Source organism: Haliotis cracherodii, unplaced genomic scaffold (assembly GCF_022045235.1).
Source record: "Haliotis cracherodii isolate W230 unplaced genomic scaffold, xgHalCrac1.p SCAF_20, whole genome shotgun sequence".
Classification (NCBI taxonomy): Eukaryota; Metazoa; Mollusca; class Gastropoda; order Lepetellida; family Haliotidae; genus Haliotis; species Haliotis cracherodii.
The window spans coordinates 10,418,447-10,431,740 of record NW_027266276.1 but is presented as its reverse complement, the minus strand read 5'-3'; the positions used below and the strand labels follow the sequence as shown (position 1 = coordinate 10,431,740).

The window sequence follows — 13,294 nt, the reverse complement described above, 5'->3', positions numbered from 1 at the left end:
TAACTCACCTGCATGGGAAATATATTTCTGAGACGGAGCATAAATCCCTTATGCCCTGCTTTTAAACAGAAAGTCAAGGGACAGCACAAATTAGCCTCAGCTCAATCGAACAGCTATTTTCTATTACTTTGTGTATATGTGCAAGGCTTTTGTGGACTGAGATGGCAGGCTTTACCTCACTATAGCAATATTCAGTCAATATTAATGCTCTAGCATCAAGATGGCAGGCTTTACCTCACTATAGCAATATTCAGTCAATATTAATGCTCTAGCATTAAGAATGAATTTCACATATTACACTTACTGAAGCAGACACATTTCAAGACATTCTTGTATTAAAAAACTATACAAGTTAAACTTTTAACTACAATCTAAATTAATTGAATACTAAAAAACTTATTATTATGTGAACTATGTACCAATCTCGCTAAAATCATTTTTTACACTAAAACGATGCCCACCTGCTTGAAGAACTGACCACACCTCGGTAGGCAGTTGTGTCACTGAACCCTGAGTGCACTTTGACCACTAAGGAGCACAACTTCACCCTAGAGAGTACCGGTACACCATTTTGGGTGTAGATGCCATGGTGCTCAGAAATGACCGTAGTTGAAACCAGCCCTTTATTTGTTTGCATTCAGAATTTCCTGATTATGTTCGTTTTCAAGACATCAGATATGCTTGTTTGAATGTTTTGAGTGATTAATTTGGGTTTAACGCCGTTTAACGCCGTTTAACGCCGTTTTTAACAGTATTCCAGTTATATGACAGCGTGTCAGCTTAATGTGGGAGGAAAGCCGGCAGGTCTCAGATGTTTACCACTTCAGTGAAACCCACGAGCACGGGTATGGTACTGACAAACCTAGAAACAATCGGGGCGAACCGGGTTTCAAACGCACAATCATAGGTTTCTGGCGTGCCCAAGGGACACTACTCTGCACAGCGAATGGCGGCGCCTTTGACGACTGGGCCACTTGTGCCCCCACTCGTACCAAGAGTTTACAAACCTCAACAGTGGCTGATCAGAAAGCTCCCCTGATCTACTCACAGAGATCATATCGTAGAAAAAGGGCCGATATTAACAAGATTGTGGCTCTTCTAACTGGATTTAACTGTGTGTTAGCTTGCAAGATAAGTCCTGGTTCATAATTACAACCCTATCACTCACTGTACAATAAAATTCATACAAATTGATTGTCTTGGTAGAAACTTTCAAATCTGCAGTTGAAAACTGTCCTTATTGTTCAAACACATTGAAAATGGGGATAGTGTTGAATGCTGGAAACATGAAGCATTGATTATCACAAGTCGATCATGAAAAAAAAGAAGCTAATTTTTTGGGTTTTTTATTAGTAAAAAAATATATTTAACAAGGTAGGATGCACAGGAATGAGAAAAAATTATTGCCATGGGAAAATATAAAACCTTTATCAGATTTTCTCTTAAACGTGTTAAATATTGATTTGTCAGATGTAAGAAGAGATATTGTGGCATGTATTATGATTTGACACATTTTCATAGGGTATGTGAAAAAAAAAATGTGAAAAATGTAACAAAAAGTGGCATCCCTCAAAATGAAATTGTGATCCCCTGAATAACACTGACATAACAATAAGGACAGTTTCATGATCTTTGAAAGGTCACTGGGTACACACATACAAACATACATTAAACGGAAAAATCGAAACGCCGTCACACGCAAAGCAATCTGATTATACGGACACTTTTTGAAAACACTTTCTAGCTTCTGTTTCCATGGTTACAGGGTAACTGTTTTGGAGCGTAGATAATTAGGATAAGTGCCTTCAGGAGAATGACAGAAAATCCAATAAGAACAAACTAATGAAGATAACACGACAATAAACACACAGATCGAGATGAAACTATGTCACCTTATTAATGCAAGCTCACATTTTTCACGCTTTCATGATTTACAGTAATCATTTCATCAAAAACATGCATAATGAGTGTCCTGTTTCCATAGTGATTATGGCTTAAAACATATAAGGCAAACAATACACGAAGCACAGAACACAAATTCCACTATCATCCAACTTATATGCTCCTGGTCTAATGTATTTATATTTGAATACTTCTTTGGTACTGGATTTGCATAATGGTTGGTTTCGGAGGGCACTGTGGTATGGATCCTTTATATCTCCAGGGTTAGAATATGTGTTGCATGGAGATTATGCTATCTAATACCCACTGACGTCCAATCTCATTAAAATAAGATCTTAGTTCTCGTTACCACCAAACAAAGATCTGAAAACACTCCATTATGGGTCACGTCAGACCAACCAATGGCACTAATTTCAAATTGGCAACTACGCTTCGAAACATTTTGACAAATTCTTAATTAAAAATTTGAAACCTGACCAAAAGATGGTCTAGATTGTATGGATTCAGTCATTAAACCTGAGGTTCAGCTGTATATATATATATATATATATAAAGCATTGCCTAGTTCCATCTCCTTAACAAACATTGAACAGCATAAGTTAGCATGGTGTACATCTAGCAATTAGCACCGCTATGAACGACAATATGAGAAAGCAAACTGCCTATCACATCACAACCACAAACTCATTATTCAGATAACACTTTCAACTATACATGTGGATGTAAAAATAGCAAATACCTATAAAATTGTTTCTTTGGTGAATAGCTTGTCTTGTCTACAAGAACGTTCAAATATACAATATGGTACTAACAAGGTATTGTTACATGATACAACTGGTTTAAAAAAAGCAAACACTCCAAAACAGACATCTCAGAGTATAAGAGATATAGTGAAATATAGGTTTTCAGGAAATAATATAGACATTATCAGACGTTCATCCCACCCACTGGACGACAACACATTTCACATGATTGTATTGTCAGACCTCAAAGTTTAAATTTTTAATAAGGAGCAATATGGCTACAAGCATTTTTTCCAGGTAGCCAGTGGTAAAATCAAAAAGTCAAGCCAATATTGTAGGTAGCCAAAAGCATTTGAAATTAATTTTTATCGAACAACTATTATATGTACAAGTCATAAAGCACTAGTCTTGAAAATGTAAATAAGTTGAAACTGTACTTGATTTTTGTTATTTGTGACTCAAACAATGGTGTTATTTATGTTATTAGATTATTTCGGTATATCCTTGTTTATCCAAAGAGCATTGTCAACTGAAATAAAATACTAATTACATTAATATTTATGTACTTCAGTTCATTGTTGACTTTAGGTATTATACGCAAGTACAATTTTTAGCAGACATGTTTTCCACAATCAGCTAGTATTTATTTTTGTGTTTCAAATGAAAAGCAATAGAATTTAGTTGCCACAAGATGTTTTTCACGGTATTCATTTAGCGACCTCTGAATTTTAGACAGAAGACAAATTGAAATTTAGGTCAAATTGGCTACCGTTTTTGTCGCAACTTTGAGGCCTGATTGTCTCCAGGACCCACTTGCACAAAGTGATCTTAGCGCAAGGATGATCGTAACTCCCATACTTTAACATAGGCTTACAATAGTCTTAGTGCTAAGATCGTTTTGTGCAAGTGGGCCCAGGTCAGGTGTTCACTCCTTCGTTTAGGGTAACTCACCACAAACAGTCCATCAATGGATACTTGTTACGTGTGAATCCATCCATCAAGACTCAATGTACACAGCTACCTTGAACAGTTTCATTACAACACATCAATAACCAAATGCCTCAATATTTGATTTGATACCATCCACAAAAAATGGATGAAAATATCAAGTCTTGAGCACTTACCGGTATGTTAATATATAATAGTCGAACTACAACAAATATGACTTTCAACGACTCAAAGTATGGCATTTATTATAAATATATCCTTCTCTGTCTAGTAAAGTTTGTTTCAAGGTGTCAATAGGGTTTATCTGACCGTGGTGGCCATTAGTAACTTCACAAACGTTTTTCGTCAAAATTAATGTAAACAATATCGAAAGAATTTTTGAATAAAATTAATATAATTGATTACAAACTTAAGTCCAGATAAACAATGAACACTTTTATAACCAGACACCGTAATTACATGATTAATATACATACTTCAGAACAGATTTGTTGACATGGTATTTCGAGTGTTACGTGCTCACAATAATGTCTTTGCGTTGGGGGAAAAAACTTCAAATCTCTTCAACCCTGTGTATGGGGTGAACCCCCTTGGAAACCACCTAATTCTAGGTACGAAAAACTAAGCTGATACACGGTGATACGCGGTATATCATCAGGGATTTAGCAGAGATTCAATACTAGATGTGGAGAGCAGGGAGATAGGGGGAAAATGTTGTGTTCAAAAGTCATTTTAAAAAGAATTGAATACATTATATTGTATTCAATGTAATTACCGTATTCGACATAATAAGTGCCCTGCTCTAATAAGCGACAAGCGATATTTGCTGATATATTGGCTAGTGAACAATCCCAATTAGCACTCCTTCCGATTGATCAATGTCTACGAGACTTATTTATTCGCATATAATATACAATCGTGTGTTATATGCACCCTTAATTGTTAAAAATATATCTGTCGTATATAAACATTTCAGGCTGTCAGCATAAACCACAAAATTTATCTTTCAACTGTAATAAGAGCCCCTATTTCTAATTTTGAGAGCGCCCTGGGCGCTTAAAAAATAATTACCTCAAATACGGTATGTGAAACTGAGTACCATTAAAGCCACTTCCTTTTCCTTGGCCCTGTGATCAGTGAAATACAAGTCATCTCTGCAAAGACATGACATGAACTGGGAATTTACCATTCCAATTTTGGAATTTTTACTAACATTTGCTGCAAACTTGTGGCCGATTTATAAATCAGCCTCTTAGCAGGTCTCCATAAATCCCTGAGTGTCTCAGCTTTTAAGTGTAACTTTTATCTTTGTTCCCTCTAATTAATTGGTATCTTGACTTAATTCAAACCCAAGTAAAACCATATTGGTCAGCATACCTATCCATCTCCAAATAGACTGTTACAATTGTTCTGGTGATCAACTTGGACCCTCTTGACATTATGTTAAAAGCAGCCTTTTGAAATTTGTGCTCGTCCACTAGCCCAAGACTACAAAATTGTTCTGAGGACAAGTAGAACATCCAAGATGGTAGTCCTCACTGACTAGAGCATTTGAGATCTGTAATCCTGTACCAGTTCTCAAGGCTTCAGTTTTGCTACAAATTGGAACTGATTAAAACTGACAGAAAATGTAAACATTGTAAATATTTTTGTCTCGTTTAAGCAGGACAAGCTGCTAACTCTGAGGACGAGTGAAATAAGATTTCCACTAGGGGTGGGACGAGTCCACATTTACTACCCGGGTACCCACACCCCTATTACCAAAACCCTACCCCAGTACCGACTGTAGGCCTCAAGAGATAGGTACAAAATGTCTGACTGGGATTTTTTTTACCATAGTCCTGGCAAAACGTATTTAGATACATGTATGGGAATTTTTTACATAAAAAATCATCCCTCCAAGTTTGTTTCTTTATTACAGACCTAAGTGACTTTCATGAATATTTTCAGATGCCAACCATTTCATTCCATAGAGCCACATTGAGTCTGAGATAGGACATATATTCATAGGGGTTTCACTGAGTAAAGTCGAAACATCCTTATTTCCCACAAATTACCGCGTTCCTAGAGGGGTGTGCACATTATGCTTGGGTGTGCAATACATCAGCTATGTTTGTTTTTAAGGTCGCCAAATTGCCATGTAGTAGATCAAATGAGGGCACCAATCATAGATTTAAATCACATCGGCGACTTAGAAGGTTGAAAATATATTGTCTTGAAAAAAAATTACACTTCAGACGGATGAAAAGAAAAGAACCTGTCTCCCACAAAATCATATTATTGCAAGGCATGTTTCTTAAAAAAATATTCAGGCTCAGAGTTTTAATTATAAAAAAATCTGGTTTTGCAGTGTTAACTGAAAAAATACATCATTTCCAGAAAAAAATCCCACCCCAGAATATTAAATGGTCGGTCCCTTAAAATGAGAGGAAATATCTTTCAGGAACATAACGTAATGACGTTTGACGTTGAAATCACATGTCACATTTCACTGAGTTTCATCGTATTCCTCCCTTCCTCTCTAGTTCCATGACACAATATCAATGTTGGAACATGTTTCTAGGCGTCTGTTTACATTTGGTCCAGCATTATGGTCAGATGGTATCAAATCACAACTATTGCGAAGACCGGAACATTCAGGTTAAAAAAAATAATAGTCTTGGTTCTCAGGCACCACCCGCATCATCATAAAGTCTGCAGCACGTTTTGTTTTTATTTCCATTTTCAAAAAAATATAAAAATCCTAATACTTAAACACAATGCACAAAAAAAAATTGAAAATGGAAAGCGAAACATGCAGTGAACTTTATGATGATGTGGGCAGTGACTGAGAAGCAAGACCATTATCTTTTTTTTGCCTCAGCATACTGAATTTCCTCTACTGATCGAGGGCCGAGCCCCACATAAAGGGCAGGTCAGCTACAAATACAATGATTGCTCCTAATGACATTCAAATAACAAGTTACTTAACTACTTCCTTCTCATAACAGATAGAAAGGAATAACACTGGCCTTAACTTGAGGGCCTGTCTGACAGTAAACAGAAGTTACTAAGGGCACATGCTATCAAATAGAGGCAATACGTTTGTATTACACATTTTCATAGCCAACATTAAAAGAGACAAGAGTTTATGATTTACAGGGCTGGTTAAAAGTTTAGATCCAAGATAACCAACAATGCAGCTCTTGAAACACATCCAACACGATGTTCAAAATAAGCACACATTTTTGGAAACACAATTTTATGTTTTTACACATACATGGTTGTCCATAAAAAAATATTTTGGCTTAAGACAAATTATGATGGCAATATTGGAAATGCTAAAAAGGGGCACAGTGCTAAAAGGGGCACTAAATGTGATAATTTAGCAATGCATACTTGCCCCATAAACCACCTTGGCACATCTTCAGTGACAATTGAGCCAGACCCTCCTTCTCAAAGTTCAAGGTCACAGACCAGATTCGTATGGTCTTGTCAACAACACTGCATACAAATATATCCTGACCAGTGTTTTGCAAAATCAAATGAAGTCCTTAGGAACAAACTTCCCCGTTAACACTAGACACATGGAAGAACTATCAACATCTAAGTCTCAACTGATAACACACCTGAAGCCAGAAGATGAGGCTTTCTACAAAGTTTGTCATTGTTCCAAACAGAAGTCTTGAGCAGGTTATGGGTCGGAATTGGCACAATATGAATTCCTGTTATTCACCTTTCATATTATCTAGACCCTGGAGAACAATCGATTCCAGACTAGCATCACGGACTAGTTCTGACCACCCACAAAGATCAGTAATGAATCAGTTATATACCATATATAGATTCCTATACATATTGATTATGCTAAGCCTTAGTATGCAACAAACGCGTCAAAAGTCATGCAGAATTGCACAACAAAAACAATATCAAACAAAGATCAAGGTAGGATGCAAACCCTATCTGGCCCATTTAAACAGCCAAATTTCAAACTTGGAGAAATGTTTACAAAACATCCTGAAATTTTTTGAAACATTTCGTCAGACTGACAGACAGTACCGTATTCGACGTAATAAGCACCCTGCTCTAATAAGCGCCCACGGCGATATTTGCTAATATATTGGCTTGTGAACAATACCAATTAGCACCCCTTCCAATAGATCAATGTACACAACACTTATTTATTCGCGTATTATACACACTCGTGTGTTACATGCACTCTTAATTATGGACAATTAAATTCTGGAAAAATGTATATCTCGTATATAAACATTTCAGACTGTCAGCTGAAACCACGAAATTTATCTTTTAACTCTCTGATTTTCACCAAAATAATATTCTAATAAGAGCCCACCATTTTTAATTTTGAGAGCGCCCTGGGCGCTTATTACGTCGAATACGGTATTTGTCTTTTAATGCTTTTACGTTTTGGCCTTAGACAATATTAAATACAGAGGTACGATTTAATGTAATATCAGCAAGTTCTTGACCTGGTCAAGATTATATATATTATGTAAGGCCTATTTTTGTTACTTGCTTCACAGATCCGCTGACTATAAAAATAACTGAAATGGAAAAAAATAAAATTCAGAATTTACTCTTTTTTCATCCCACCGATAAGCTGTTAGCATATTGCAACCCAAAGTATTTTCTATGCAAGGACCTACTACAGTAATGGGGGACACGGGGTGGCCCAGAGTTGCGTCCCTTGGGCACGCCAGAAACCTATGATTGTGGGTTCGCCCCGATTATGTTTCTAGGTTTGTCAGCACCATACCCATGCTCGTGGGTTTCACCGAAGTGGTTAACTTCTGAGGACTGCATCACTTCGGCCTTTCCTGTTAACAGCGGCGTTAAACCCAACTCACTCACTCACTACAGTAATGCAGCAGAAAACTAAACAAACAAAAACTGAATTGCCTTTTTTCCCCACATACCCACAAGTATTTTCCTGTAAAAAATCTGTAACGCAAGCAAAGAATAGAGTGACCTAATTATGTGTACATAAGAACAGTACAGTCATTTTGGAAAATTTCGTTTTGGATCACGGACAAAAAATTCTGCTTTTTTTCAAGCCTTTTTCATGCATTTTAGCCATCTATATCTATTACAGTTGTAAGTACAAATTATAAGTGTCTTTAATGAAATAAAATTGTCAATTATTTCAACACACATCTGTCGACGCAACTCAGTGGGCCAGATCAGTTCCCATCATGCCTCATCCAGTCAGGACCTCGTGTCAACCATTCAGCACCATCCAGGACAGTGTATAAGTGACCATGCTAGCATGTCAATCATAACTGTGAAGCAAGAAAGATTCCATTCATGTGAAGAAACTGTTTCATGTCAACAGTAAGACTAGTTTTTTTAATTTTGCGGAACTTTTTAATTATTTTCATTAATGTGTTCGGAATGCATTAAAAAAATCAGAACTAAAGTCGGCCAAATTGTCTCATTGCAGTGTCAGATTTTTATTATAATTACAATAAAAAGTATCAGATCCAGTCTGTAGTTTGCAGCTCTAACATACAAATTTCAAAAAATTGCAGGAAGTTTGCAAGAATTATGTGTTGTATATCTATATCTATATCACAGCGGCGAGAGACCAAGCAAGGGCTTCACACATTGTACCCATTAAACCCTAGTCTTATCATCATCATCATCATCATCATCATCTATCCGGGACAAATCTGTCTCTGAAAAGACGATGCATTTTGGCACTGGGCTTGTCACGATTGTTACGATTTCCTATACGCAAAATACGATGCTAGAAATAAATAAACACAAAAGAAGAGACCCACGCCTACTTCTTGAGCATTGTTTGGATCAGAAATGTAGGCATGAATAAGCTGACCAATCGTAAACAACATTGAAATCACAACAAGCAACAGAGCAATTTTCCCCGGTGTGAGAAGACGGAACAGAAACTCCTTCACTGAGTAGTTGTCAAGCAAACCCTTTTTTGTCAGGAACTTTTGGCGGGAAGAATAACAAGCCAGCTTGCCAACACTGCCGACATAATACTGTTGAAACTGCAAGTCCCAGCCTTCTGAGAAGGTGAATTTCTTCAGCTCAATTGCTTTGTTGGACGATTTGATCTTCTGTTCTTCCAAAGAATTCCTGTATTTATCATAGCAGTCCAAGAGTTCCAGACACATGTCCCCCTCCTGCAGGTCTTGCAGGAACCGCAGACCCTTGTCCGCCTCCTCGGAATACTTCCTCAGGTCCTTGCTGAAACATTACAAGAGTGAGTGAGTGAGGGAGGGAGGGAGCGTTAATTAATGACAAACCCCACTCTATCAACAGACAGACGTGTAAGACTAAAAAAAATAATAGTCTTGGTTCTCAAGTACTGCCCACATCATCATAAAGTTCACTGCACGTTTCGTTTTTGTTTCCATTTTCAATTTTTTTTTGTGCATTAGGATTTTTATATTTTTTTGAAAATGGAAATAAAAACAAAACATGCGGAAGACTATATGATGATGCGGACAGTGCCTGAGAACCAAGACTATCATTTTTTTTTTTAGCCTAAATAATAACCTGTACTTGGCAATCCAAGAAAACAAAAATTATGTTTTGGGGTTTGTTTTTTTAGTAAAAATCTTGCTGTATCTTTACTGGGCTGGGCCCCGTTCCACAAAGTGATCTTAGCACTATGACTAACGTAGGCCTGTGTTAAAGTATGGGAGTTACGATCATCTTAGCGTTAAGATCGGTTTGTGGAACCGGGCCCTGGTCTATTATCATGGATGATCATTCATAGTCTGGCCCAGATTGTTTTGGTCAAGTGGGCCACCTTCTTACAAGTATGTAGTGAGTTCCACAGATCACTACACCAATGACCGACATGAATTACCTCCCCTACCTGTATGTGCCGAGTTCGTGTAGCGTCCTCCTCTCTCCTTCTCCAACAACACTGATCTGCTCCATGACCATCTTGTCTATCCTGCCATGCAGATCCTTGCCCCGATCCTGAACCTCCTTCCTGGCGCCATCTGCCCACTTTGACACCGAGTCCGACGTCGCTTGGACCTGACCCAGCGTCTGTTGAATGTGTCTCTTCTCCGAAGCTAGCCGGTCCAACTCTTCCTGAAGAGCTAATCTGGATGCTGACAGCTTTGTTGCCATGGGAACAGTCTCGTGTCGTTTATGATCCTCACAAATACATGTAATACACACCGGTTTGTCGCAAGTACAGCAATACAATTGCAAAATTTCTTCCAAGTGTTTGGGGCAGGATCTTGTCGAGGACAGGTGGACGTCGGCCGGGGTTATCTCAATTCTCATAATGTTGTACTGTCGGGAAGCATCGTGCTGGAAGAGTCTATGTTCGTGGATGCAGAACTTGCATATCACCATGTCACAGTCCACACACCTGAACTGGGAAATGAGCCAGTCCCTCTTGCACATGTCACACGTGTCGTGGTATGTCTTCGTCCCGAGCTCATCCTGCAGACTGATGATGTAGAAGTTGAGGGGGAACTCGTGGATGCCCCCGCGGGGAACACACACATCTCTCCTGCACTGTGGGCACCTTGAGTCAGGGAAGAAAAAAATATAGCTATTTTTGCCATGTAAAGATTATTAATTATTTTATTTATAGTTATTACAGATTTTGTGCCAATTCTTCATTAGCTGGAAGCAGTCACGAAATCTCAGCAGCTTTTGTTATGAACTCACAATTCCATTTAGAGAGTGGTCAAATGTTACAAGTGTTATATTTGGGATAACACTTTCTTGGTAAAGTACAGATTCTGGTACTTTTTTTAGTCCCATCCAGGATTCGAACCCACACTGCCAGAGTGATCTAGACTACCAATTGTAGGACATTCATTTTTTTAGAAGCCTCGGTGGCTGAGTGGGTTAGATCGCTGACTTTTCGTGCTGGCGATTAGGTGCCTCACTCTGGCAGTGTGGGTGTGATTCCCAAAAAAGTACTAGAACTGTACTAGTACTAGGAATGGAGCTAGCCGGGAGGTATATTAGGGGTGACTATTGGTCTTGAAATCACTATTGCGATAACTATTGATATTGAAAGAAACTATTGCGATAACAATTGATATTGCAAGCAACTATTGCGATAAATATCGATAGCTTTCAGTGTATTATTTTAGATGGATTTTTAGAGTTGAATCGTACCTTGGAACTGAAGTTTCCTATGAATGTGATAAATATAAGACTTCCAAACACTTGATTGTCCACCCAAGTTTGTCACAAACTCCACTTGACTGTCACCCTCCGCCATTTTACTTTAAGAAAGATGGGTTGATAAGCATCAGGGGCAGTTAACTCTAATCCTCACTCGGCTGCATTGGCGACTTAATGCATGATCAGGTAAATACAATCGAAACTATTGATATTCCTAACTGAAATTGATACTATTGATCAGAAAAAGATTTAACAATCAATTTATTGACTTTAAGTGCTTACCAACAGCAATATATCGATATTTCGATTTATCGTGACACCCCTAAGGTATTTGGTGGCAGGGAAGTATGTCTTACCTGAACATGCGTCCAGTGATGATGACAGGGAAGTAGTATGTCTTACCTGAACATGCGTCCAGTGATGGTGGCAGGGAAGTAGTATGTCTTACCTGAACATGCGCCCAGTGATGATGGCAGAGAAGTAGAATGTCTTACCTGAACATGCGTAGAGTGATGGTGGCAGGGAAGTAGTATGTCTTACCTGAACATGCGTCCGGTGATGGTGGCAGGGAAGTAGTATGTCTTACCTGAACATGCGTCCAGTTATGATGGCAGGGAAGTAGTATGTCTTACCTGAACATGCGTCGAGTGATGGTGGCAGGGAAGTATGTCTTACCTGAACATGCGTCCAGTGATGATGACAGGGAAGTAGTATGTCTTACCTGAACATGCGTCCAGTGATGGTGGCAGGGAAGTAGTATGTCTTACCTGAACATGCGCCCAGTGATGATGGCAGAGAAGTAGAATGTCTTACCTGAACATGCGTAGAGTGATGGTGGCAGGGAAGTAGTATGTCTTACCTGAACATGCGTCCGGTGATGGTGGCAGGGAAGTAGTATGTCTTACCTGAACATGCGTCCAGTTATGATGGCAGGGAAGTAGTATGTCTTACCTGAACATGCGTCCGGTGATGGTGGCAGGGAAGCAGTATGTCTTACCTGAACATGCGTCCGGTGATGGTCGCAGGGAAGTAGTATGTCTTACCTGAACATGCGTCCAGTTATGATGGCAGAGAAGTAGAATGTCTTACCTGAACATGCGTCCAGTGATGATGACAGGGAAGTAGTATGTCTTACCTGAACATGCGTCCAGTGATGGTGGCAGGGAAGTAGTATGTCTTACCTGAACATGCGCCCAGTGATGATGGCAGAGAAGTAGAATGTCTTACCTGAACATGCGTAGAGTGATGGTGGCAGGGAAGTAGTATGTCTTACCTGAACATGCGTCCGGTGATGGTGGCAGGGAAGTAGTATGTCTTACCTGAACATGCGTCCAGTTATGATGGCAGGGAAGTAGTATGTCTTACCTGAACATGCGTCGAGTGATGGTGGCAGGGAAGCAGTATGTCTTACCTGAACATGCGTCCGGTGATGGTGGCAGGGAAGTAGTATGTCTTACCTGAACATGCGTCCAGTTATGATGGCAGAGAAGTAGAATGTCTTACCTGAACATGCGTCCAGTGATGATGACAGGGAAGTAGTATGTCTTACCTGAACATGCGTCCAGTGATGA

At 38.8% G+C, this 13,294-nt stretch overlaps 1 protein-coding gene across 2 annotated transcripts in view; it reads right to left on the bottom strand.

Moving 5' to 3' along the window:
- Positions 1 to 420: 420 nt before the first annotated feature.
- The window catches only part of LOC139470310 (E3 ubiquitin-protein ligase TRIM63-like), a 37,719-nt gene continuing 24,845 nt past the window's right edge, over positions 421 to 13,294 (bottom strand). Inside the window, exons 1-3 of one of the 2 annotated variants that reach the window (XM_071252673.1) lie at positions 12,080 to 12,093; positions 10,441 to 11,109; positions 421 to 9,803 (exon numbers count right to left, since the gene is read on the bottom strand). In XM_071252673.1, coding sequence (XP_071108774.1) covers positions 9,311 to 9,803; positions 10,441 to 11,109; positions 12,080 to 12,087 — 1,170 coding nt within the window. In that variant the 5' untranslated portion in view covers positions 12,088 to 12,093 and the 3' untranslated portion in view covers positions 421 to 9,310. Of the gene's footprint in view, positions 9,804 to 10,440; positions 11,110 to 12,079; positions 12,094 to 13,294 lie in introns of those variants that run through there. The other variant, XM_071252672.1, reaches the window with a different exon arrangement.